This window comes from Castor canadensis, chromosome 7 (assembly GCF_047511655.1).
Source record: "Castor canadensis chromosome 7, mCasCan1.hap1v2, whole genome shotgun sequence".
Taxonomy (NCBI): domain Eukaryota; kingdom Metazoa; phylum Chordata; class Mammalia; order Rodentia; family Castoridae; genus Castor; species Castor canadensis.
In genome coordinates, this window is record NC_133392.1 from 34,169,074 (window position 1) to 34,195,108 (window position 26,035).

At 35.8% G+C, this 26,035-nt stretch overlaps 1 protein-coding gene across 3 annotated transcripts; it reads left to right on the forward strand.

Moving 5' to 3' along the window:
* LOC109701910 (cytochrome P450 2C3-like) lies at positions 1-24,297 on the forward strand. Of its 3 annotated transcripts, XM_020187352.2 has the most exons (9): positions 3-210; positions 2,367-2,529; positions 5,229-5,378; positions 9,875-10,035; positions 11,108-11,281; positions 12,938-13,079; positions 17,796-17,983; positions 21,634-21,775; positions 23,884-24,297. In XM_020187352.2, exons 1-9 carry the CDS (start codon positions 43-45, stop codon positions 24,063-24,065), a joined length of 1,470 nt encoding a protein of 489 aa, XP_020042941.2. In that variant the 5' UTR covers positions 3-42; the 3' UTR covers positions 24,066-24,297. The 3 variants fall into 3 exon arrangements, with proteins under 3 accessions (XP_073934799.1, XP_073934800.1, XP_020042941.2); XM_074078698.1 differs by lacking the exons at positions 12,938-13,079; positions 21,634-21,775; positions 23,884-24,297 and having other exon boundaries at positions 1-210; positions 17,796-17,965; XM_074078699.1 differs by lacking the exons at positions 17,796-17,983; positions 21,634-21,775; positions 23,884-24,297 and having other exon boundaries at positions 1-210; positions 12,887-13,079.
* Positions 24,298-26,035: the final 1,738 nt, after the last annotated feature.

Genomic DNA, 26,035 nt, shown 5'->3' on the forward strand with positions numbered 1-26,035 from the left:
TTGAAGTCAAAGCTTTCAATTGCACTTACACAAAGTGTATCAATGGATCTCTTTATCTTCCTGGGGATTGGTCTTTCTTGTTTGATTCTTCTTTCTCTGTGGAACCAAAGCTATGTCAAAGGGCAGCTCCCACCTGGCCCAACTCCTTTCCCAATTGTTGGAAATATTCTACAGTTAAATTCTAAGAATATCAACAAATCCCTAAGCATGGTAAGTATGATAAATTTCTTTCAGTTGTATGCAATAACTGGCTCCAGATGGATTTAATGGCCACTCAGAAGTGATTTTAGAATATATTAGAATTTGAGAGCAGAAGCCTGAATTTGGGGTCTTAACTGGCTAGGTTTGTCCACTAATCCCAAAGGAAAAACAGGCAAAGTCAATGGGAAACAGGAAAATGTATTTTAATTTCAGTGTTTTCAAGGAAAAAGAGATCTAAGGGTTGTGTTTGGGTGACAGTGGCAGTCTAGAAGTTTATAGAGGGGGAAAGGCAAGGGCAAGATTTGAAGGCGTTTGACTAGAACACAGAGTCTTCTTAGTGGCAAGGAGGTGATTACTGCTTGTGAGCAGGAGGTAAATCTTCATGTGGTGAGAAGGAAATTGCCTGGAGTTGTTACCCATGAGGTTGCTACTGCTCAGGTGTAGTTTCTGTTTGCTTCACACGTGTCTTGTCTATCAGTCCTATATCCTGGAAAGGGGGTGATTTGGTTCCTATGAGATTGTTGCTCCTGTTTAAAGGCTGTCTTCATCATACTTACAAGGCACCACTGCTCCTGGAAGGTATAGGACAATGATTAAATATATCTAATTGCTACTCTAGAGGGTATGGAATAGGAAGGTGTGAATGTGTCTGTAAATCTTGAGAACACCTTGGTTACCTTTGTTTTTCACCATGCTGATGTGCAGAGTTGAGCAGGAATCTCACTCCAAGTTTAAGGTAAAGGAGACAGAAATTAAAGGCAGAGATATCAAATTTTATCCTTTTTTAATCTATTCGAATCTGCAGGCCCAAGTGAAGATTGAAGAGATTTTATTTGTATATTTTTAGCAATCCTAACCCTAAGTCCTTGTTATACAGAGAGCTATAAGGAGATGAAATCCATGAGATATACAATTTTTGTCAAAACAATTGTCAAAACAAGACTTCTTTGTTCACATTTTGATGTAGGTCCCTTTCTTTTAGTAATTATTCTTTGATGAACTATCTTGGAAATGAAACCGTTCTTCGTTTTAAACAAGCTACTGACTGAGCCTCAGTAGCAAATTTTTCTAAAACACCTGCTGATTTCAAGTCAATTACATGACTAGGCTGGACATGTAACTCAGAGTTAGAGCTCTTGCCTAGCATGTAAAAGACCCTGGATTCCATCACAAAACCACACTCACAAAAAGAAGACATAGCTAATGTTTCAGTAATTTTGACATTTTCTATTATACAGATATACTGAATTAGATAACTTCTGTACACCAAAGTATTTATACAGTGGTAGCTCTCTGAAGCCTGTAGAATGATCAGAAATCTGCCTTCTCCCTGAACCAGCTAGTTGCCAGAGTACTGCCCCTGGAAGTTTCTGCTTCCTGTGCCTTGAACTATAGGTAAAAGAGATGGTGTCAGCAGCTCAGGTTATCCATTTGCCTATTTATAGCTTTGGACATGCTGTCAATATCTCGAAGCTATAATTTCCAGTTCTTTAAGATGTAAATAATAATATTATTTCAAAGGTTACTTGAGTACATAATGCACTCAACAGTAATTAAATGGTTAGTTTGCATTAAGCACTCTGTTAGGTGCTTGTAGGGTATTTTAATAGTGAGGGAAAATTTAAAAGGACCCTTGGGATATAGAACTTACAATCTGGGGAACAGGTATATATGACCAGGTTGCCATGTTCTCATATATTATTAATACTTAGAGCATGTTAGTGTTGAAAAGATGATGAGGAGGGTAATGAAGGATGATTATTAGTCCACACATAGGGTAACTGGGAGGGACTTCGCTTAAAGAGAAAGAGAAATACATCATTTATTGTAAGAGCAGGCAGGAAGAAAAAGTTGAAGAAATTATATGCTTGACCAGAAATGTTAATGAAATAGTATGGATAACAGCATAATATAGTGATTGTCACATAGTAGGATCTGCATATGAATAACAATAATAGCAACATAACAAATAATATAATGAGAATTATCCATTTTATGTATTTCCTTATTAAATTTTGGAGTCTAAAAGTTCAATTCTTTTATAATGGGTGAATGAATATGAAAATGTCTCTCCAGGAAGATTAAATTAAAACACATTTCCCTTACTTATGAACATTTTGGTTTTGAAGCCCTCTCTTTTCTTGAATCTCCTGTTCCTTGTCCAGCTAGCACAAGAGTATGGTCCTGTGTTCACTCTGTATTTTGGCATGAAGCCCACTGTGGTGTTGCATGGATATGAAGCAGTGAAGGAAGCCCTGATAGACCAAGCAGAGGAGTTTTCTGGTAGAGGGAGTTTCCCAGTGATTGATAAAATCTGCCAAGGACTAGGTATGGTTCTTGTTGGGGGAATGTCCATGAAATTTTAAATTACAAAGACTCCAATAAGCAAAGAGTTGAGAAATTGCAACATTTAGAAAGATGCTTATAAAACACTTTTCACAATTCCAAAATGAACTCAAAAATAATTTTTAAAATTGTGTTAAATTTTAATTAACATGCATTAGTTATGCATATTAATGGACTTAGTATATTTCAATGCACACATAAAGTGTGCACTGGACAGATGGAGACTTTCTTTTTCTACCCTTCCCTCGTCCATTCCTAACCTCTAGTAATCACTAGTGAATACTTCTTCTATAGGGATCAATCATTTACCTGTATTTAAGATATATGAATGTGATTATGACCCCCTGCCTCCATGAAACATTAAATACAGTGAAAGTAGACTTTGAAATCACTAATGCTCTGTGAATCTGTGATTACTACACTTTCATTTTAGAGGATGTGCATGATGGCTCACTCCTACCTACTCAGGAAGCAGTTACAGAGACATCATCCCACTCAATAAGCTGGGTGTGCGGGTGCACAGTGTCATCCCAGCTTTGTAGGAAGTATAGGTGTAAGATTGAGGTATTAGGCCTGCTGAGGGTAAAAACGTGAGACTCTACCTGGAAAATAACTATAGCATGGAAGAGCTGGACTTGTGGCTCAAGTGGCAGTGCACATGTTTAGCAAGCATGCCACCCTAAGTTCAAACCCCAATACCACCAAAAATAAGGCATTAAAAATTAAATTATATCTTGTTAAGATAATAAGGAAGAGACTGAGAAAACAGCAAAGGGAGAATAAAGTATTTATTAAATTATTTATTTAATAATTTGCCTGGTGGCCTGTAACTTGGATCCAAGAGACTATATAAGAAGCTTGTGTAGTATGGGAACCAATATATATTTGGAATATTTCCAGACTTGCCTTCAATCTTCTATTTCTTTACACATGCCTAAGAAATACTAGAAGCCAACAGAATATAAAACATAAAGTACAGGTATCATCTGAAAAGAGGATCAAGGAGAAACACAGTGATTATACATTGAATGATGTTAGAAAAGATTTTTAGAATTAAGTGCAGGTGCTCCTTGATTTACATCCCCATTACAACAGCAAAACTGAAAATATCCTAAATCAAAAATGAATATAATACATGTAACCAAACAAAATTAATAACCTAGAAAAACAGCACATTTTAAAATGCTGATTACTCACATGTACGGGAAATCAATGTGAGTCAATGCCCTGTATAGCTATCCTTATCTCAACCAGCAAAAACACTTGTTCCTTCCTATTATGGCTTATAGTCTTTCTACAACTAAAGTAGAAATAAGGGCAAAATAGTTTCTGCTGGGTATGGAGGGGGTGGGGGGGGGAGGGAGGGGGCGGAGTGGGTGGTGAGGGAGGGGGTGGGGGCAGGGGGGGAGAAATGACCCAAGCCTTGTATGCACATATAAATAATAAAAAAAAAAATAAATAAAATGCTGATTACTTACCTCATGATTTCTTGGGTGACTGAGAGCCTTGACTCACAGGAGCTGCCCAGGATTAGGAGAGAAGATTGCATTATTGGTCAGCCTAGGAAAGGATGAAAATTCAAACTTTGTCTTATGGTTCTATTGAATATGTAACCCTTTTGCACTGTTGCAAAGAAACAAAATCTTCAGAAGTTGAACTACTTTTTAAGTTGAGGACCATTGTATATGAACTGTTTATTTTGCAGCTGGCTTTAAGAGCTCCATTTTTCTGGCAGATCACTAAATTCTAGAAAGTAGACTTCCAAGTAATGCCTTCCTATGTTTCATGGAAGAGGTAGGTATAAAAATATGATGAGCTATTTTTCAATAACAGAATAAATATATCCTTTACTTGAAGAATATATTGTCATAAGATTTTTTCCAATGTAGAACTTATCTCTTCCCCGCTCCTCTTCTCTCCCTCTCACTCTCTTCCTCCCTCCTTTTCCTATTTATACTCTCTCCCCCTCTTTATTTCTCCCCTCTTTATCCTCTCTCCCCACTCTACTGTTTCTCTCCAGGATTCCTCCCTCTCAGACTCCCTGTCTCTCTCTTTTTCTCCTCCCCTTTAGTTTTTGTGGTGCTGAGTTTTGAACCTAGGGCTTTGTACATAATAAGCTATCTTTCTAGCACTTACCTATATCACCACCCCTACTTTCTCATGAGAATTGCCTCCCTCTGATGATCATTCTAAAATTTGAAATAATCAGGAAAGTGAAACATAAAAAATTAAATTATGGCTTGGACTCACCTGTATATTAACTGTGTGATAATAGAGCTAGCATTTTGATTCAAATGACGATCACTTGATGATCATCACTCCAAGGATGATCTTCAACAACCTTGTAAGTGAAATGGGTTGGATGGCACTAGTTTCACAGAATTACTCTGAGGTTTTGTGGAGCTAATTGGTTATTTAAAGCTTTGTAATAAAGAAATTCAAGAGTATCAGTAGTAAATAGAGGTGGGGCTCAGTGGGAAATCCTAAAACTGAAACAATTATATTTTTATGTCCCTGATTAAATGTTAGTATCACTTCTTTTGTTTTTGAGCTTAAAAAATTTTTTTTTATTATTCATTTATTTGCATGTGCATACATTGTTTGGGTCATTTCTCCTTGAATGTGTTCAGCTGAAATCATGACAATAGAGGATATTCCTTTGTTTTTTCTTGTCCTTATAGGTGTTGTTTTTAGCAGTGGAGAAAGATGGAAGCAAATCCGGCGTTTCTGTCTCATGGTTTTGAGAAACTTGGGGATGGGGAAGAAAACTATAGAAGACCGGATTCAAGAGGAAGCCTTGTGTTTGGTGGATGCATTAAAAAAAACCAATGGTGCATTTTACTTGCATAAGTAATAGTAATATTTATGGTGTACTAAATGACACTACAAATAGATTTAAAGACAGGCTATGGAGTCCAAAGTACAACAGATATTTATTTTTGTTCCCATAATATTTGTAAAAGTGTGAAGTGGTTGCATAACAGTCTTTTCAGGAGCCAGGTTGACAGGTGTTTTATGTCTTCACCATTTGCCTGTCAGTATCATGCAAGAGATGAACCATAATCTGTGGTAGTGGATGGAGAAAAGATCAGGGAAAGAAGAGATGAAGAAAACTTCTCTCATATTCCTTTGGACCTGCCTCTGTAACATGGCAACACCTAATTGCAAGAGGAGCCAGAAAATGTTACTAGTTGGTACATAGGAAGAAAAGAAGACTTAGATGTTAGTATTCAGCCAGTCTTAGGCAAAACTAAGACTTGGAAAAGAAACAAATTGTTGAGAATCAATAAAGAAGCCACAAAATTCTTCCAATGTGTAGGGTGTAATTTGCTTCATATGGAAAAGTGTGGTGTGAAGGTGGGGAGCTAACAAACATAATTTTCAATGTGTGGATGTTTGTGTGCACATGTAGCCTGATGGTGGGGTAGGAGAAAGATTGGACAGGAGATCAGTTAGAAGGGCCTAAGATCAGAATTGTAAGATATGTGTAGTTTCAGAACATCAATGTTTAAATATTTAAAGAAAATTATTAGTATTACTTTATTCTCTATGGTGAATTGCCATTGTGTTTTTGTAGCAAATATTATTTAGTTATCCATATAGCGTTTTCCATATTTTAGCTATTAACATAAAATGCAATTATTACAAATGTTTGCTTAATCTGTTTTCTTCCTTAGAATGAATGAATTCTAGACATGGAGCAAGAATATTACAGAACATTATTTGGCCTGTCCATATTGCAAAGGAATATAGGTCCAAGATTTGGCAGATATAGAGATAAATTTTTCTCTATATTGTTCTGCAAACTTATTTTTAAATATAACATATTATCTTCATGTATTTAACTTTTGAAAGTTTTTCAAGAACTGTATTAACAGAAGAGTATTACATTCCATTATTTTTGATGTAACATAGACCATAACTAGTGCTCTGTGTTTGACCAGATGGGTGTATTTTCAATCTTTAATGGCATTAATATAAAAATGAAACCCATCAAATCATGACATATCTCAGATTACTTTCTTAGAACAAAATTCTGGAAAAAATTTGTAAAGGGATGTCTGTTGGGGATCAAACATATTATGTGTAAGTGACTTTGTAAACTTAATTTATATAAGCAGACCTTGTGGTTACCTTGCTCAACTTACACATAAGGACTATGACCTTCTCTCAGGTTCCTAACCTGTTTTCACTGGCACTCTGCTTCATTCCTCCTTGCTGTGAGGTCCTCACATAGTTAGGAATGCCCATTTCATTGTCTATTACACATTGACAGAATTATTTTACTGTTGCTTTTTAATTTCATTTTGTAACATTATTGTTGTATTGGGGGTGCATTATCACATTTACCGAAGTTCTTACAATATATCATGGTTGAACTCACCCCCTCCTTCATTTTCCTTTATCCCCTCCTACCCTTGTTCCTGGAAGAGCTTCAACTGGTCTCATTTTTCCATTTACATACATATATACACAGTATTTGCACCATATTCACCCTCCTACACCCTTTCCCCACTTCCTCCCCCCTCCACTAGTACAAACAGGAGGACCCAGTCTGTCTTCCTGTTCTGTGAGTTTGTGAAAAAATTACATCTTTGTTTACTTAAGGTATCTATTCAGGGAGTTTCCTTGTGACATTATAACCCAAATTGTTTCATCTCCTCTGTTTTTCTCTTTTCAATTTTATCAGGGTTAAAAATTCTATATTCATTCCTGTATAGAAAACACATCAACCATATTCACTTTCTTAACTCCCTTCTTTTACCCTCTCTCTTGTTAGTGACACCCCCTTAGCATGATCTGTTTTGTATAATATTACTTGCTTTGTATTTGGCCTGTATTTCACATATGAGAGAATACATGGAACCTTTGACTTTCTGAACCTGGTTAACTTTACTTAAGATGTAGTTCTCCTGTTTTACCCATTTACCTGCAATCAACAAAATTTCATTCTTCTTTATGACGGAATAAAATTCCATTGCATATAAATACCACATTTTCTTAATCCATTTATCAGTAGTGGAGTATCTTGTCTGTTTCCATAGCTTAGTTATTGGGAATAATGCTGCAATAAAAATGGGTGGGTAGGTGCCTTGCCTATAACCTGACTTACATTTTTTGGGGTATATCCCTGGGAGTGGTATTTCTGGACCATATGGCATTTATATTTTTTAGTTTGGTTAGGAGCCTCCATAATGTTATCCACAGTGGTTGTACTAATTTGCATTTCTAACAACAGTATATGAGGGTTCCTTTTTCCCCATATTCGCTCCAACATTTTTTGATGTTGTGTTCTTGATGATAGGTATTCCAACAGGAATGAGATGGAGTCTTAACTTGGTTTTTTATTTGCATTTCCTTTATGGCCAGAGATGTTGAACATTTATTCATATGTTTTTTTGGCCATTTGGACTTCTTCCTTTGAAAATATTTTTTCAGTTAGTCAGATGATTTCTTCATTTGGCTCATTGATTTTTGGGGAGTTTAGTTTTTGAGCTCCTTGAATATTCTGGTTATTAATCCCTTGTCAGATGCACAGTTGACAAAGATTTTCCTGCCATACTGTGGAATGCCTCTTCAATCTGGTGACCGTTTCTTTTGTTGTGTAGAAGCTTTTCATTTTCATCTAGTCCTATTTGTTAATCCTTTCTCTTAGTTGCTGAGCCTCTGTAATTCTATTTATAAGTTACTGCCTGTGCCTATTTGTTCCAGTGTGTTCTTTGGCCTTTCCTGCACTAGCTTCAACATTTTAGGTCTTATGTTAAGGTCCTTAATCCATTTTTAATTGATACTTATCAGGCTTAAAGACATGCATCTAGTTACACTTTTCTGCATGCAGACGTCCAGTTTTCTGGCCAAATTTTGAAGAGGCTGTCTTTTCTCCATTGTATGTATGGAGTGCCTTTGTAAAAAATCAGGTTAGGCATAGCTGTGTGGATTCATATTTTATTCCACAGGTCTTCATGTCTGTTTTTGTGCCAGTCCATTCTGTTTTTTATTGCTTTGACTCTGTAGTGTAGTTTGAAGTTGAGTATTGGGACACCTCTAGAATTGCTGTTTTTGCTCAATATTGCCTTGGCTGTTAATTCAATAGTTTTGCTGTTACCACTAAAAATAAGGGTGCAAAGGTCAAGAATAATGATTCCACACAAACTACTAGGATGTGAAAAGTTTTAACTCATGCAATGATACTTACTGTAAAGTAGGCTGACTCCCAAACCAGTCCAAAAATGGGGTGGAAAAGCAGGGCAACGTTTTGTCTTGAGGTTCTTGTGGTGGTAAGTGGGTTGGGCCAGGATAAGGGTCTCCTGTGCAGTCCAGGGATTGCGTGAGTAAACTTCCTGCTTGTGACAAACAAAGGAGTATATTTGTACTTTTGAAATTTTTAATTATATATTTATTTTTGGTGGTACTAGGGTTTGAACTCAGGGACTTGCACTTTATAGTTTGGAGCTCTACCACTTAATCCATACCCACAGCCCTTTTTGTTGAGGTATTTTTGAATATGGTCTCACATTTATGTCTGGGACAGCCTGGAGCAGGATCCTCCCATTTATGCTTCCTGAGGATCTGGGATGACAGATGCACACCATCAAGGTCAGGCTTAATTGGTTGAGCTGAGCTGTTGTGAATCAGGTGGCCTTAAGTCAGGATCCTCCAGATCAGTGCCTCCCAAGTAGATAGGATTACTAATCCACAGTGCTCAGTTTAGCACTTGGGTTTTTACTTCTTTCCCACAGGTGGATAGAAGGGGAAGAACAAAGAGTAAAGCTGAAAAGCTGCAAGTATCCAAGCATCCAAACGTAGACTAGTGTTCTTTATTTCACAAACGAAGACAACTCCTAAAACCACAGTATATTTTTCAAATATCTGAGCATGACTTCACTTTCTCTTACTATCCTTCTCTTCTATTAGAAAAATGAAATTGATCATTTCAACTGTGTTCTGATAAATGCATTTTCTGGTTTCCTCAGTTTTTTTCATTTTTTAAAAATTAGGTTGCTAAGATTTCTATGAAGAATTGTCTATTCTGAGAGTTAAATTGCACACAATAAAACATGTTTAAATGCCTCTATTCATGTTTCCTCTTGTGAATTAGTAGATTTGAAATATAATTCACATAGCACATAATTCAAAGGAAAATGAACAAGTGACCTACAGTAAATTAGATACTTTTGTTTGGAAAAATATAGCAAACTTTTAAGCCTTGTAGTGTTTATAGATATAAAGACATTGCTAATACCTCACCTTCCTAATTATTGTAAATAGTAAATTTAAGATTTGTGTGAGAATTGTGTATTAACTTCAAACTTCCATTGTTCTGTAGGATCTCCCTGTGATCCTAGCTTCCTTTTGGCCTGTGTTCCCTGCAATATTATCTCATCAATCATTTTCCAGAATCGTTTTGACTATGATGATAAGAAATTCCACAGATTGATTGCGTACATTCATGAAAATGCCAGAATTGTAAGCACTCCTTGGATACAGGTAAGGCCAGTTCTACTTAAATGTGAAATTGTTTCAGGACACAACTCTATCTACTCACTGCTCTAAAGCTAGCACTTGGAAGATAAGAGTTGGTCTCATCTCGAAATTAAGTTTATTCAAGTGCTGGCACCAGGAGAAAATGGCTAGAAGCTATCATCCTTGAAAAACAAAAAGAGATGATTTTAGGGAATCAGTGTGTATGTAAGAAGTTTTATGTGGAGGAAGGAGGGTTGTGAAATGATAGTTAAGATAGATAGATAGATGTTATTAACTCATGTTGTAAATCACTGACAACTAACAGTGTATGTTGTGAGGTCATGATGTGTTCAACCTGGGAAGGACTCTGGAGAAAAAGCAAATTTTCCCTCTTTTTAGGGAACACGATACTGAGCCTCAGAGGTATTAAACACAGTTTTCCAAAGTAGTTTAGCAAGACAGTTAGTTAGACTAGAATAAAGGTTCCTGATTCTGTATCTAATTTTATTCAAGCCACTGGCACAAGTATCTTGTTTGGTGTTCTGTCTGAAGCAAGGTTATTGAACACTAGGACCTACAAGACCAGTGAGTCAGGTCAATGTGTATATCCCTCAGGGCAGCAAATTCTTTGACACATTATGATAAGTTGCTTGAACTTCCTTATACATAATGATGTACTGTTTCTTTAAGACGGTAAGAGTAGCAGCCCTGAGAACTTTTTTAGTTGATTCCCTGGAGATACATGTCTAGGGAAAGTGGCCAGAACACTGGCTGTAGCATTGGTATCACTATTAAAATAGTAGACTAGCTGTTCTGAACTGCAATGTTCTCATTAGAAAACAGGTAACAGTAGGATAATTTCTTTAGAGAGCTGTGTTCGGGGAACCAGTGTAAGTGGCCCTGAAGTTGCTTTATTAACTGTACAAATGGTGACTCAGATCATTTCAGCAGTGCCCTGGCCTTCAAACTCTAAGTAAGTATTAGCTCAGGAGGTGACTTTTCCATCTTTACTCAGCATATAGCAAAGTTTCTGATACCTACAAAGTGTTTTTAAATGTTTGGCAAATAAGTTCATAAAAATTCTTTCCTCTTTCAGCTCTGCAATGTATTTCCTGTTTTACATTATCTCCCAGGAAGTCATAATGTGTTGTTTAAAAACACTGCTGACCAACAAAAGTTTATTTTGGAGAAAATAAAAGAACATCAAGAATCTCTGGACCCCAATAACCCTAGAGACTTTATTGACCATTTCCTGATTAGAATGGAAAAGGTATAGCTAGACCCTGACTTACTACTGTATGTTGTGGATAATGTTAGTCATAGATTGTTTTTCATGGTGAAACCAGGTTATTTACACATGTTTTTTTCTTACAATATAGTCATTGCTTTTTAAAATTCTTCTAATTGTTTTCTTCCTTTATTGTTGTGCCTGGTGGGGGTACAGTGGCATTTCACAGGTTCTTACAATGTATGAAATATATCTTATGTGAATTTACCCCCTCTACTGTTCTTTATCTCTCCTCCCCCAGTTCCAGGAGTAGTTTCAATAGGTATCATTTTTGCCTTTACATTCATGTGTATATTCATTGTTTGCATAAATATATAGTGAATGTCTGAGATATTATTAAGTAATTAGTGGTCTAATATGAGCAAGTATATATTATATATATATGTATATGTGTATAATTTTCTGTCAGTGTTGCAATTTGAATTCAAATTTGAATTCAGTACCTTGTTTATTATATATATATGTATATGTGTATAATTTTCTGTCAGTGTTGCAATTTGAATTCAGTACCTTGTGTTTGCCACAGAATTTGGTATTTTGCCACATAAAGCATACCGCAGTGTTTTTTCGCTTTGGGTATTTTTTGAATACAGTCTTGCATTTATGTTTGCCAGCCTGAGCTTAGATCCTCCTATTTATGCTTTCTCCATAGCTGGGATGATAAATTTGTGCAATCATATTTGGCTTTTATAAGTTGATAAGGAATTTCACTAATTTTTAGCCTGGGCTGGTCTGGAACTCAATCCATCCAAATTCTTCTTCCTGAGCAAGAGGTTTTGCATTTATCATGTTAAAGATTGTTCTTTATTTGGGGCAAATTGAAGCACATACACACCCTTTCAAGACTGAAGATAATATGTCATTGCACATAAAATAACCTCCGTGAATGGAAGATATAGTAAGTTAGTGGGCACGGGAATGGATAATAATCTGCAGAGGCTCACTTTGTGGAGGATCTAGGATGCTTTCACAGTTGAGGTTTGTTTTGAGGAAATTCTGGCTGTGATTAAAAGCAGGATAAATTGGTTTTGGGGAATATGGTGATTAAATGTGTAGAAATTTTGATCTTCATTTTATTTGAGGTACAGTGGTGAGTGTTATGACTGATGAGGTTGAGAATAGTACACCTAACATTTTTATAACTGTTAATTTATTACTAGAATAAATTATATTGGATGTTAAAAAAAAAGAGAATAGTGAAGCAGTTTGGGGATGTGTCATAATGGATGATCAAATGAGAAATTTGATCAATCCTAGGTTGACAGTGAGTATCACAATATAATTAATAATAAATACATAATGCAATTTACTATATTAAAGTAAATATATTACTTCATTTATAATATAATGTATAATATATAATTTATAATAACTAAATATAATTTATGTTTGCAAAACACTACAGAGGATCTGACTTGTTCCAGTGTGTGAGAAGGTATGGAATCAGAAAGAACTTGGATACTTTAACTCTTAGTGTATGTTTTCATTGTGAAGGACTCTAATAGTCATCTACTTTACATTCTGCTACAGTATTCTGCAATGTTTGGCATTTTTACCAAATTCTGTTACTATATTTATTTCTTTTAGGTATCTGTGAGGCTTTTTTAAAATCAAGTATTTCTCACCCACTGTTTCCAGGAAAAACACATTAAACAGTCTGAATTTACTATGGAAAACATGGCCATTACCATTTTTGATATATTAAATGCTGGAATAGAGACAACAAGTACCACACTAAGATATGGACTTTTGCTCTTGTTGAAGCACCCAGAGATCTCTGGTATGATCATGATGATGGATAGGTGAAAAGTCCATGTAGAAATTGGCACAAAACACAAATAATAATTCTACACATTACCTGCCCAGACAACATAGAAAATTCTTTTTCCATCATTATTACATTTGCCTACCATTGGATGAATTCTTCTTAAATTAGCTCAAAGTAAAAATAAAAATAAGAGAATGAAATATTTGAAGAACAGCAGCGGTTGTAAAGGCAGTGGTCATTATGTTCCCTGCCATAGTAAAATATCCTTATTTTGAGTTGGGACAGATGCAGTAACACTTGTTTTAGGATGTGAACAGAAATATGCTCCTTCTTTCTCTATGTACCTTCTCTGTCCAGATAAATACATAACTGTCAAAAGGTTTTTAGGTTTTTTTTTGTGGAGATGAGGCTTGAACCCAGGGCTTCATGAATGCTAAGCAGATACTCTATTACTGAGCTATACTTCCTTTTCTTCTCAAATCTGTTTCTATTCAGTTGCATTAGCAATGTGAGGATGTAATTGAGAAACTTATATTCCTGTATTAAAATGACTAGGTCTCCAACAGAAAAGAATTATATCCCACACATAAAATCTTTTTCTATTACGTCCACTTTGTTGTTGTTGCTAGGGATTAAACCCAGGATCTTGTGCCTGATAGCAAGTGTTCTACCATTAGCTGCATTCTTAGTCCCTAGTTGTGAGACAGGGTCTTTCTTTGTAGCTCAGGCTAGTAATTAATTTACTATGTAGGCTGGGCTGTCCTGAAACTCACAATCATCCTGACTCAGCCTCTTGATGCTGAATGCAAGTTTGCAGTACCTAAATTTCTGCCCAACATAATATCTCATGTAAATGCAACATTTTTTCCCACCATTTTCTAAAATCGTAGTCTTCTTCTGAGGTCATTACTTTCACTTTTAAATCATGTTTTGTAATTTGAGGCATTTTAATACATTTTCAAAGGGTATACTTCCTAAGACTAATATCTATGATATAAACTGCAAAATTTCTACTTTAAGGTCTTTCTGCCATCTGACTATAGTTGGAAGATTCCTGTGAACAGTATTACTTAACAACATAGCTTTTAAGTGCTTTTGATAATACACATTGTGAAATGTTTGACACACACTTAGCAAAATAACATCATTAACTCTTATAAGTCCATATTGATTATGAGCACAAACTTTATATAATATTTTACAATCTTTAAACATTTCACAAACTTTTCTGGTGTCATATCTCACTACTTTCACTATAATTTTCTTTCTGTATTTTTTTGCACTGCATCTGTATTCATTATACTATTCTTCTTTCCCATGTCATCATATACTGTGCCATTTTACTAAATATTCTGACTTAATAAGTAGTTCCTGATCACTTTTTTCTTTATTGTTGTGTTGAGTGGGAGGACATTGTCACATTTATAAATACATTACATTTGAATTCATCCCTTCCACTGAGTCCTGGGACAGTTAACAGCAGGTATCACTTACACATTTACATACATGTGTACACATTATCTGCTCCATATTCATCCTCCTATCTCCTTTCCCCATCACTTCCTCCCTCTTTTTGATGCCATCCTGTCTCCCTTGCAGGACTTGTTCTTCCCTCCTGTTCTCCAATTTTGTGGAAGAAAAAAGATAAAAGATAAAAAAGAAAAAGATGTGACTTTTTGCTAGTTTGAGATAAAGATAGTTGCACAGGGAGTTTCTTTGTGATGTTTCCATGCATACATGTATTACAACCCCATTTTGTTCACCTCTTCTAGTCTTCTTCACTCCTCCCTAGTCCCCTTTCCATGATGGCCCCAGCTAATTTAAGATTTCTATATTCATTCCAGTACAGACAGCATATCAACCACATTCAACTTTAGTTTCCTTCCCTTGCTCTATCCCTCCTGCACATGACCTCCCCTTAGTGTGACCTTCATCTCATAGTATTACTACATTTGTTTTGGGTATATGTGTTCTCCACATATGAGAGAGAACATGCAGCTTTTGGCCTTCTGAGACTGGCTAATTTCACTTAAGATGATGATCTCCAATTCCAGCCATTTACCTGCAAATGAGAAAATTTCATTCTAGTTTGTGCCTGAGTAGGTGAGTAGGATTCAATTGTGTATAAATACCACATTTTCTTAATCCATTTGTCAGTGGTGGGGCATCTTGGTAGTTTCCATAACTTAGCTATTGTGAATAGTGCTGCAATAAACATGGGTATGCAGGGGCTTTGCATACCCTGCAAAGCTTACCCATGCAGATGCAAGCTGACTCACATTCCTTCAGGTATATCCCTAGGAATGGTATTGCTGGATCATATGGAAGATCTAATTTTAGTTTTTTAAGGAGTCTCAATACCATTTTCCATAGTGGTTGTCCTAGCTTACATTCCTACCAGCAGTATTTGAGGGTTCCTTTTTCCCACATCCTCACCACCGTTTGTTGTGTTTTGTGTTCTTGATGGTAGCTATTCTAACAGGAGTGAAGTAGAATCTTAGTATGGATTTGATTTGCAATTCCTTTCTGGCCAGGGATGGTGAGCAATTTTTCTTGTGTTTTTTAGCAATTTGGACATCTTCCTTTGGAAAATCTCTGTTCAGTTCATTTGCCTGTTTCTTCACTGGGTCATTGATATTTCGGGAGTTTAATGTTTTGAGCTCCATGTATATCTTGGTTATCAGTCCCTTGTCTGATTTATAGCTGGCAAACACTTTCTCTTATTCTGTGGGCAGCCTCTTCAATTTAAGAACCATTTCTTTTGTTGTGCAGAAGCTTCTTAATTTCCTGTAGTCCCATTTGTCCATCCTTTCTCTTAGTTGCTGAGCCTCTTGAGTTCTACTGAAGAAGTCATTGCTTATTCCTATTGCTTCCAGTGTATTCCCTGCATTTTCCTGTACTAGCTTCAAGGTTTCAAGTCTAATATTAAGGTCCTTAATAGACATTGAGTTCATACTTGTACAGGGTGACAAACATGGATCTAGTTTCAGTTTTCTGCAGGCACATATCCAGTTTTTCCAGCAACATTTGTTAAAGAGGCTGTCTTTTCTCCATCCTATGTTTTGGGTGCCTTTATCAAAAATTAGGTGGATGTCGCTGCTTGGATTCATATTTGGGTCCTCTAGTCTGTTCCACCAAAATTCTTACCTGTTTTTGTGTCAATAACATGCTATTTTTATTGCTATGTCCCTGTAGTATAGTTTGAAGTTAGGTATTGTGATACCTCCAGCTTTGCTCTTTTTTGCTCAGTATTGTCTTAGATATTCGTGTTTTGTTGTGTTTCCAAATGAACTTTAGGGTAGATTCTTCAATCTCTGTGATGAATGTCACTGGGATTTTGATAAGAATTGCATTGAACATGTAGATTGCTTTTGGTAATATAGCCATTTTTACTATGTTAATTCTACCAATCCATGGGCATGGGAGATCTTTCCATCTTCTATAGTCTTCTTTGATTTCTTTCTTAAATGGTTTGTAGTTTTCCTTGTAGAGGTCTTCACATCCTTTGTTTTTTTTTCCTAGGTGTTTGATTTAGAGGCTATTGTAAAGGGAATTGTTTTCCTATACTCTTTCTCAATCTGTTCATTGTTGGTATATAGAAAAGCTTCTGATTTTGTAAATTAATTTTGTATCCTGCTACTTTGCTAAAGCTGTTTACAGTGCTTGATCACTTTTTATGATCATTCTCTTTTAGAAGAAGCTCAGCTTCAACATGAGAAATTCTTCTTATTTTCTCTTTCCCCTTCTCCTCCTGGTCCTTGACTTCCTCCTTTACAGCATCTCCTATGTAGCATGGACTGAACTCAACTTCTGATCCTTCTACCTCAGTATCCTGTGTGCTGGGATTACCACAGTGTGCACTTATACTCAGCTCTTGTTTCTTCTTATACTGTGAAGTTACAGAATTTTCCTGTGCTCCATTCCTAGCTCTCATTGTGTACTAACTAGATAACAAGGCATCCTTTTTTTTTGGAAAATGGGTGATAGATTCAAATAGTATTGGCTTTAAATTCTTACTTAAGCAGTAAGTAGCTCTGTGACCTCACCCTCCTCGACTAGCTCTCCATTGTTTTGCTCCCATTTCTCTTCCAGGGGAATAATATGGGAAAGTAACTGCTTTATCTTAGTGTCCTTAGGAAATATATTCACTTCTTTCACTGGTTTCTTTGTAAACAACACAAAATAAAACCAAACACCTAGAATAATTTAGAGGAATTATAAAGCAATATAATGAATTATGTAGCATATCAAGTACAAAAATGTTACCTTCCACTTTTTACCCTGTAGCGAATCAACTAAATATCTATTCCATTGTTTTGTTTATTAGTCATACACTTCACTGAGTACTTCTTATCTTCTCAGGATTTACATATTTATAGCACAAACCATCATAAAGGAAATAGTAAATTCACATGTTCTTCAGTGATTTTTCAAGATTCTAGATCTTTGAATCTATGAAGCAAAAATTCACAAAGTAGAAAATTAAACTTTAGAAATGGATTTCATAGTATAAAAAGTATACAAAGTACTTGTATTTTACAAGTACATATAACTTAAGTGTCTGAAGAGCAGACATAAGGGAGGCCTATCTTTTTTCACCCTTATGCAGAAAGCAACAAATAATTTTCCAATTTCCCCGTGTAGCATTACAATGTGATGATGATTAAGACATTGTGTAAAAGATACTTCTTATTCATTTCACATAAATTCTCATTTCTGCCTTGTCAGCTAGAATCCAGGAGGAGATTGAACGTGTGATTGGCAAAAACCGGAGGCCTTGCATGCAGGACAGGAGCCGCATGCCCTACACGGACGCTGTGGTGCATGAGATCCAGAGATTTGTTGACCTGGTTCCAACAAATTTGCCCCATGCAGTGACTAAGGACATTTGGTTCAGAGGATATTTTATTCCAAAGGTGAGGAGTATTTCATCTATACTCATCTTTAGGAATCTTTACCTATAGATATGGCACAATCATAACTTAGGCCTCTAGGCATCTCACTTTCTAGCCAATCTTACATACTTTCTTGTTTGTTGACTCAACAAATAATAGTACTTAGTCTTCCACAGACTTTTCAGAGCACTGATAGCTTTATACTCTGCCTATTCACTGGTACAATCTGATGTCCTCTTCTCTTCTTTCCATGTTATGTGCTTTTACTCTTAGCAATTAGCCAGTATCCTATATTCCTATCTCCTTGCTATCTTGAAGCCTCCCTCTAACAGTCCTAACCAATAGTCTCCTATCTCTTGCTTGCCTTGGGCTACTGATCCCTTCCAGAAAGACCAATAATCTCAGCAGGAGGTTTTAATTATATTTGCCAAGACTCAATATTTTGGCATCATTTCTACCAAGCCCAAATGTGTTCTAAATGTTGCACAATATTTCTTCTTTTAAACCCAACTCAACCTGCTACCTTGTGTGCCACAATGATTATTCTAGTCCTGAACCCTCTTCAAAGTTCCTGTTCTCCACCATCTTCTTTCTCTCAGGTGCCCTGGCCTTCTGCCTGGTAGAGATAATCAGAACATTAGAAGGAAACTCCTCAATTCCCTTCCTATAAATTACGTAGCAATATCCACACAACTCATTTTAATGCCTCTTATTGTGGAAAAATGAACTCTCCTTTTATCATTAGTAAATGGTTTTACTTGGCATGGGTCCCTTTCATCTCACCTTTAAAAGTGTCTCTCTAAAACAATAATTTTGTCTTGGATTTGTTGCATTTAAATTTGCTTGAGACATAGGTAAAGCTTTTCTTTCTCTGAAAATTTCTTTATATTACCTACTTGACTGTAAATTTTTTCTCTCTCTTTGCATTTGGTTTACAGTGGTCTAATTCAAGAGCTGTCCAGAGATATTGTAGCGCTCATATGGAGAAATCAAGGCTCTCCTTCTCTGGCCCTTTCTTTTGTGAAATTTATACTGTTTCTTTTCTGCTTCTATGTGGGCAGTATAAGGAATCTTTGCGCTTGTTTTTCAAGCCAGGGAGACTGAGGTTTATAGTCATAATCTATTCAGTCAGTGGTTTTCTGTCTGATGCCTGCTCTCAAGATGAAGCCATGAAAAATTCACTTAATACCAGTATCTTATCTTAAGAGTCTTCTGTATTGTAGACCTTTATGTTTTCAGCCACAGTCCATTAATTGTATATGCATATATATTTTGCTGTCTTTGTTTCTTTTGTTAAAATTTTTTGTTTCCTTGCAGTGCTGTGGATAAAACCCAAGGCCTTGCATATGCTAGGCAAGTGCTCTACCCTTGAGCTATATCCCCAAACCTGTATGAATGTTCATATCTGAGGTCTCCTTTTTGGAGTTTCAGCTATTGCCCCATTAATATGTCTCCAGTTTACTAATCTTATTAAACATTTCTTTTGTAGTCCCTAAGGCTATTAATTCAATTTATTAATTTTATTTTATGGTTTTTTCACTTTTAAGAGTTCTGTTTTTATAGTTTATATGTATTTAAATTATTCTTTTAAGTACTTGATTATATTAATAATAGTTATGTATCCTTAATGCTAGCAAGTAGTTTATCATATGGACTGTTTCCATTTTGTTTATTGGTTACATTTCCTTCTATCCTGTGTCTACTGTTATTTTTTGTATGGTGAACATTTTGAATGATGCCTTATGGGGAATCTGTTCTGCTGCTTTCTTTAAGGGTATTTACTTTTATTTGGGCAAGCAGTTAAACTAATGACAGATGTTTTTCATTTTGTTAGTGTTGTTGTATTCATTTTTATTCCACCTTAGATTCAATCTTGCATTCAGTGTTTGGCATGATACTTAGTTTAGGGAGGTTTGTTTAGTTCAACCCTCTGGGAATTTTGGGGTCAACAAATAATATCTGAGGTGCTGAAAGTTTTCTCTGCCCTGGGTGAGTTGGATCTTCAGTACCCAGTGTCATAGCACAGCTTCCCTATGTATCTTTAGTTCCCAACTCCCGTTTGTTGTAATGGGTCTCATGGGGTTTCCTTCAACATGCATGCTACCCAACCATAGCCATGGGCTTGGAGAGAGCACTCTTGTACACTTCTAAGATATGCCCAACTTTAGGTTCTTATGCTCCTACACCTTCTCTCACAATTGTAGGTTCTAAATATTGATGTCTCATTCCTAAGCTGAAAATGAATGTTACTTTTCATTGTGAGAGGAAAATACGAGAAATCCAAGGTAAAAATAAGGTCTAATTTCTGTGCCATAAAGTGTCACAATTCAGGATTTTGCTTATTCTTGTTACCAGGTTTATATTTGTTTAGTTGTTAAGATATCTCCAAAATAATTGCACTACCACAGCCAGAATCTTTGGTAGACCAGCCTGGAGAAGTGTTTTGGTAGAAATTAACTTTATATGGAAGCTGCTGTGGGGCTGACCATAGTGTCTTCCTGTACCTCACAGTAGGCATGCTCTGAGTTCACCCAGGTCAGCTAATGAATCTCAGGTGTAACTGTGCTACAAAGGGAGAGGCTCAGGGGGAACTGAAACCTCAGTTTCTCGTTCATATGTGCACAAGGAAATGGCATTTGTTGGACTTGACCTATGGATTTTGTGTGATGATAACTACATCATAGAATTGGAGGGCCATCCATTGTTTCAGCAAGCATCCAGGAAGATCTGAATTTTAAGTTTGTCTTTGCCAAATAGTAAAAGTGTGAAGACAATGTAGATTCTAAAGTATTGTTAATGATTTCATTACCATCAGAATAGTAACAAGCCACTCTCCACTGAGAACATTAGCATGTAGATAATGTCTGTGCAAAATGTGTGAAGCTATAGCTTGGTTGTAGGGCTGGTATTTCCCATGCACAAGTTCCTGGCTTAAATCCCTAGCATCAAAAAATGTATTTCTTGTATTATTTCATTTAAAATTTATAATAATCTAATGCAAATATGTTTACATTATCATAATGATGAAAATGAAACTCTGAAATGTATTTAACTTCCCTGAGCTTTATTTAACAGAGAGGAAGATTTCATTGATTCTTAACTTACTCCCTATATTACATTATACCTCTGAGTTTAGGAAAAACCTAAATTTGGAAATGTTCTCTCCTTTTCACCAGAATTCTGTAATTCACTTGAAGTACAATAAAAGGGGACCTTTACCCCATCTTTTCATGGTAAGAGATGGGTTTTTCAGGATATGACCTATGAGCTGTTGAATAATTTAAAATGCCTCCTACTATTAAAAGGAATGAACTGGGTATTCAGTGACACCAGAACTCTTAGACAACACTAAAATGATATTTTATTAGTTAACAGCAATGCACTACAGGGAGCTTCCTTGATTACATACAAAGTAAGTGCTAGTGTCAGACTTCAAACAGGGTGAACAAACCCTTGCTTTCAATGAACAATGCCCTGAACTGGGTTTCATGTGAGTTAAGGCTTGTTAGATGGGCATTAGTATGTTCTGTATGACACTGAGCAAATAAATTCTCCTTTTTGTGCCTCAGCTCCTCATCTACATAAAAAAGTAATTGCTGAAGTATGCTTAATTTTTTTTTCAATTCTATGAACTCCTTTATAATCTGGTTTATCTGTTTCATTTCTTTCAGGGCACAAATATATTAACATCTCTGACTTCTGTCCTATATGATGAAAAAGAGTTTCCCAACCCTGAGAAGTTTGACCCCAGCCACTTTCTGGATGCGAATGGCAACTTTAAGAAGAGTGACTACTTCATGCCTTTTTCAGCAGGCAAGCAGGCTTTGTTTGCACCTGGGCACTAGGGATCAAATGAGATGGTAGGAGTTTTGTTTGGAGATTTTACTGTGTTGGGTAAATTGCCATTTCTGTGGACAGATGCACAACCACAACGTCAAGTCCAGGTATTTCTTTTTAGATTGTATGTTCCACCTCTTAATTCTGCTTCTTGATATTGAACTAAGATTCTCATGAGTTTCTCCTAGAACCAAGGGTTTTCTCAACTATCTTGATACTTTGAAAAGTTGGTTCACTTAAACTTATTGAGCATCTCATTTGGCATTTTAAAAATCCATGTCAGATTACAAGATACAAACATGGTATGAAGCAAAATTTCCTTCTGAGAGATAGAAAGACAAATTAAAAGACAATGAGACTGAAGTGTTATGAATACCAAGCTGTAGGCTGATGCCGCAGTTCAGAGAGACAAAATCTTATGTCTGGTCTTTTTGGGGTAGGGACAGTTTAATTAGAAGATAAAGGAAATTTTATTGCAGAAAGTATCTTTCTTCAGTTTTAAGGGTATTGGAAAAAATAGGTTTCACCCTCAAAAAGGTTAATGAAGACTTAAATGAACAGACTGTTTTCAGGGGTGAGCAAAGGACAAGGGAAGTAAAGACATGTGGAAAATTACTGGGGAAAAGTATCAGCGAGAAAATGTAACCACTCTGGGATTGAAGGTGCAGGGGAAGAGGAGTGATACTGGAATCCCAATAAACCTTAGCTGAGGGACACTGGATGCCTCAACTGGAAATGCCAGCATCAGTGGAGGTATACAGCCAGTGCCCAAGCTGTGACCTGACATAATGAATTGAAGCAATAAATACTCTATTTTTCTATTACCTAATTCTCTGAGTTCATTCAGAAGCCTGAAAGGCACTAGCTCTGCAGTCAGTGAAGCTCACAGAAGTCTGTTTGCTAGGAATAGGTAGGCTTAAGGTACAAATAAAACCAGGTTGTGTCTGAAGAGAGAGATAAAGAATATTTGGCAGGCTTTAAAGGAAAAAACAGGGCAAAGAGTGGAGGGCAAAAGTTCTCTTCTGCAGCAGTAACTGAAAAAGGGACAGAAAAAAGAGATTTGTTCTGGAATATCTAAGACAACGGAACAGACTTTGGTGTTGTGGTTTCAAAATTATGTGCAATGCTCAGGGATAGTGTCAATGTCTCTTGTGTCATCCTACTCAACATTGTTTCTCTGTTTTGGAGTCTACTATCACATGAGATTTCTAATCATTTTACATGTCATGCAGGCCTGCTTTGTCCTAGCAATGTAAATCTCATTACAAGAGCTAAGGCCTTACCTACAGAAGTTACATTCCAGTAATGAAGCTGAAGAATAATTTAAACTTCATGTGAAATGTACTTTATTAGCAGGAAGTGAATTTTATACCTGAGCATATAAAAAAATTATACATAGAATAAGTTGCATCTGAGCTGAATATGAAAGGATAAGGAGAATAACAGGCAGAGTAGAGAAGAGGACTATTCTATTTAGAGTAGTGCCTGAAATCTGAGATAAAGCTTGAAGGTTCCAACTTGTTTGGGGATTGGTGAATAATTGGTAATGTGATGCGTGTGGGGGAACTAGATAGAAGAAGCAAGAAGAAATTAAGTTTTAAGAATTCTTTGTGGCCAAGTTTATAACATATATTTTATATGGTAGGCTCTGGAATAATTTTTAAACAGATGTGTGAGAAGATTGAGATTGATCCCTTTGGATACTGGTTAGGAAAAATAATCTAATGAGATCTGTGTCACTTTGTGAGTCATGTCCGTTGGAAGGGGTGAGCACGTGCATGTGTGTGCTTGTGTGTGTGTGTGTGTGTGTGTGTGTGTATGTGTGTGTTTACAGAAATTTGTTCCTATAAAGCTTCAGTACAGCAGTGTAAATGTCATTGGACAGAAAAGATTTTTTCATATAGCATGCACACTGAAATTTATTCTGAGGAAAGGAAAGAAACTAGCTATGTGCAAACACAGAGGCAAAGTGGTTAGTTAGTCATTCATTAATATATTTATTAATTCTATATTTATTTAAATCTCTATGTGTGCTAACTTATAATCAGAATTAAATGACTAATCAGTTTGTATGTCATTTTTAGGAAAAAGAGTTTGTATTGGAGAGGGCTTGGCCCGAATGGAGCTGTTTCTAGTCCTGACCAATATTTTGCAGCATTTTATGTTGAAGCCTCTGGTTGATCCAAAGGACCTTGACATCACCCCATCTCTAACTGTTTTTGGCACTATACCCCCCTTCTTTGAGATCTCTTTTATTCCAGTCTAAAAAAATGGTAGGGTCTCAGACTGCTGAATGAGACCCTGCAGCCTCAACTGAGCAAGCAGATAGTCTCTGGCCTGTGTGCCAGCCATTCTGCACCCTTTCCTGAGAAGCAGAAATGCCATCCCTGGGCTCTGCCTCTTCTAATTTTCCCCATCTTTTAAGATCTAGTGCAGATTTGCCTTCTTGACTAAAATCTTACTGCTTCATCTTCAATAAAGTTGCTTTAAAAATACCATTCTGAGATCATAAGCTGTATCTTCATGTGTAACATATAACAAAGTGCAAGCACATTATAAATTTAATATTTTGATGAGCAAAAATTATCAATCAGAAATTATTCTGTTTTTAAAAAGTATGCTTAAAATGTGATGTGAAATTGACTCATCTTATTCCTATGTAACTCATCTTATGCAAAAAAGCACACATACAAGGGACGATTATAATAGCCAGAGAGATTAATGAAGTAAATCAGAATTGGTAAATTTTTTTTTCTTGTTGTGCTGAGTGGGAGTACATTGTGACATTTACTAAAGTTCTTACAATATATCTACTTGAATTCACCTCATCAAGAATTCTTCTTTATCCTCCCCTCCCCCACCATTCTTGTAATAGGTTCAACAGATATCATTTTTCCATTTACATACATGTGTACAAACTATACTACAGAGATATAGTAATTGGTAAGTTTTTGCAGGAATAACTTATCCTTCTTTTTCCAATTCAGTGTTGAAATACACCCACACTTGCAGACATACACAGACATAGACATATTAAGAAAAAGAGAGGGAAATATGTATGTATGTATGCTTATTTTTTATCACACATACACAGAATAGAAGTCTATGTATGTGTGTGTACAAGGTGATTTGGAGGTGATCTTTGTATAATAATTTTCCATAGATATTTTATAAGCCTTTTAAAGTATTCTATGCTTTTCAAAATTATTTTTGCATTTATATATTTATATATATTTCCCTATTCAATGATAATTAGATTATTTTTGAACTGTTAAAATATAAATGCTACTATGTGCATATATGTTTCAGTCATCTTGTTCAGGATGGTCTCCTAGTTGTGGAGTAACTGTATTGTAGTGTATAAGAAGTTTCATTTTTCAGAAATAGTGACAAATAGTGCATTAAATATGTGTTTACTTTTCTGTTGTAAGTAATTTTAAGGACTATTTAGCCAATCCTTATAAACACTGAAGATTGAATTATTTTATAGATTTACTAGTTTTCATTTCCTTTCATAGATTTTCATGTAGAAATTATCATCTAAAATTAGTATGTAAGTGAAATGACCAGAAATTTCTACAAATATCTTCTATACCTGTGTCTTTACCTTTCTTGTCTCTCTGTCCCTATTTCTAGCACTTACTACACATACGCACACACACATGTTCTTGCACTCGATTGTGCATTGTGATCATCTATAAGTGTCAAATATAAGGCTTTGTGAAGAAAAATGTAGTAGAATAATAGGTAAATTCATATTTGAAAGCCTGATGTTTGATGTAGTTTTACCCTTGAAGTGACTGCTGATTTGAAATCAGGATCTGAGAGGCTAAAAGGCTCTGAGATGTCATTTAGCAACAAAAAGAAAGAGTAGGGTTCTTCATGATTCCCACAGGTCTGAACTCTAAACTAACGCAGTGAAACTCTAAAGAGTATAGAACCTCAGTGTATTAATTTGGATAAAATCAACTTGATGGCTTTCTTTAGATCAGTCACTTTATTTCTGATGAGATGAATGTTCTACTCTCTCTTTTCATCACATGAAGCTCATGCCTTGTCCTTTCTTTTATACAGAAGTAGAGAATGGCAGCATAGCAAAACCTAAGTGAATGGCAAATGTAGTGCTTAAATGTTTATAGCTTTAAACATCTACAACAATAGCAAAAGATTTGCAATAAATAACAATTCACCCTAAGGGCTTAGTAAAGACAGAGCAAATTGAACCCAAAATTAAGA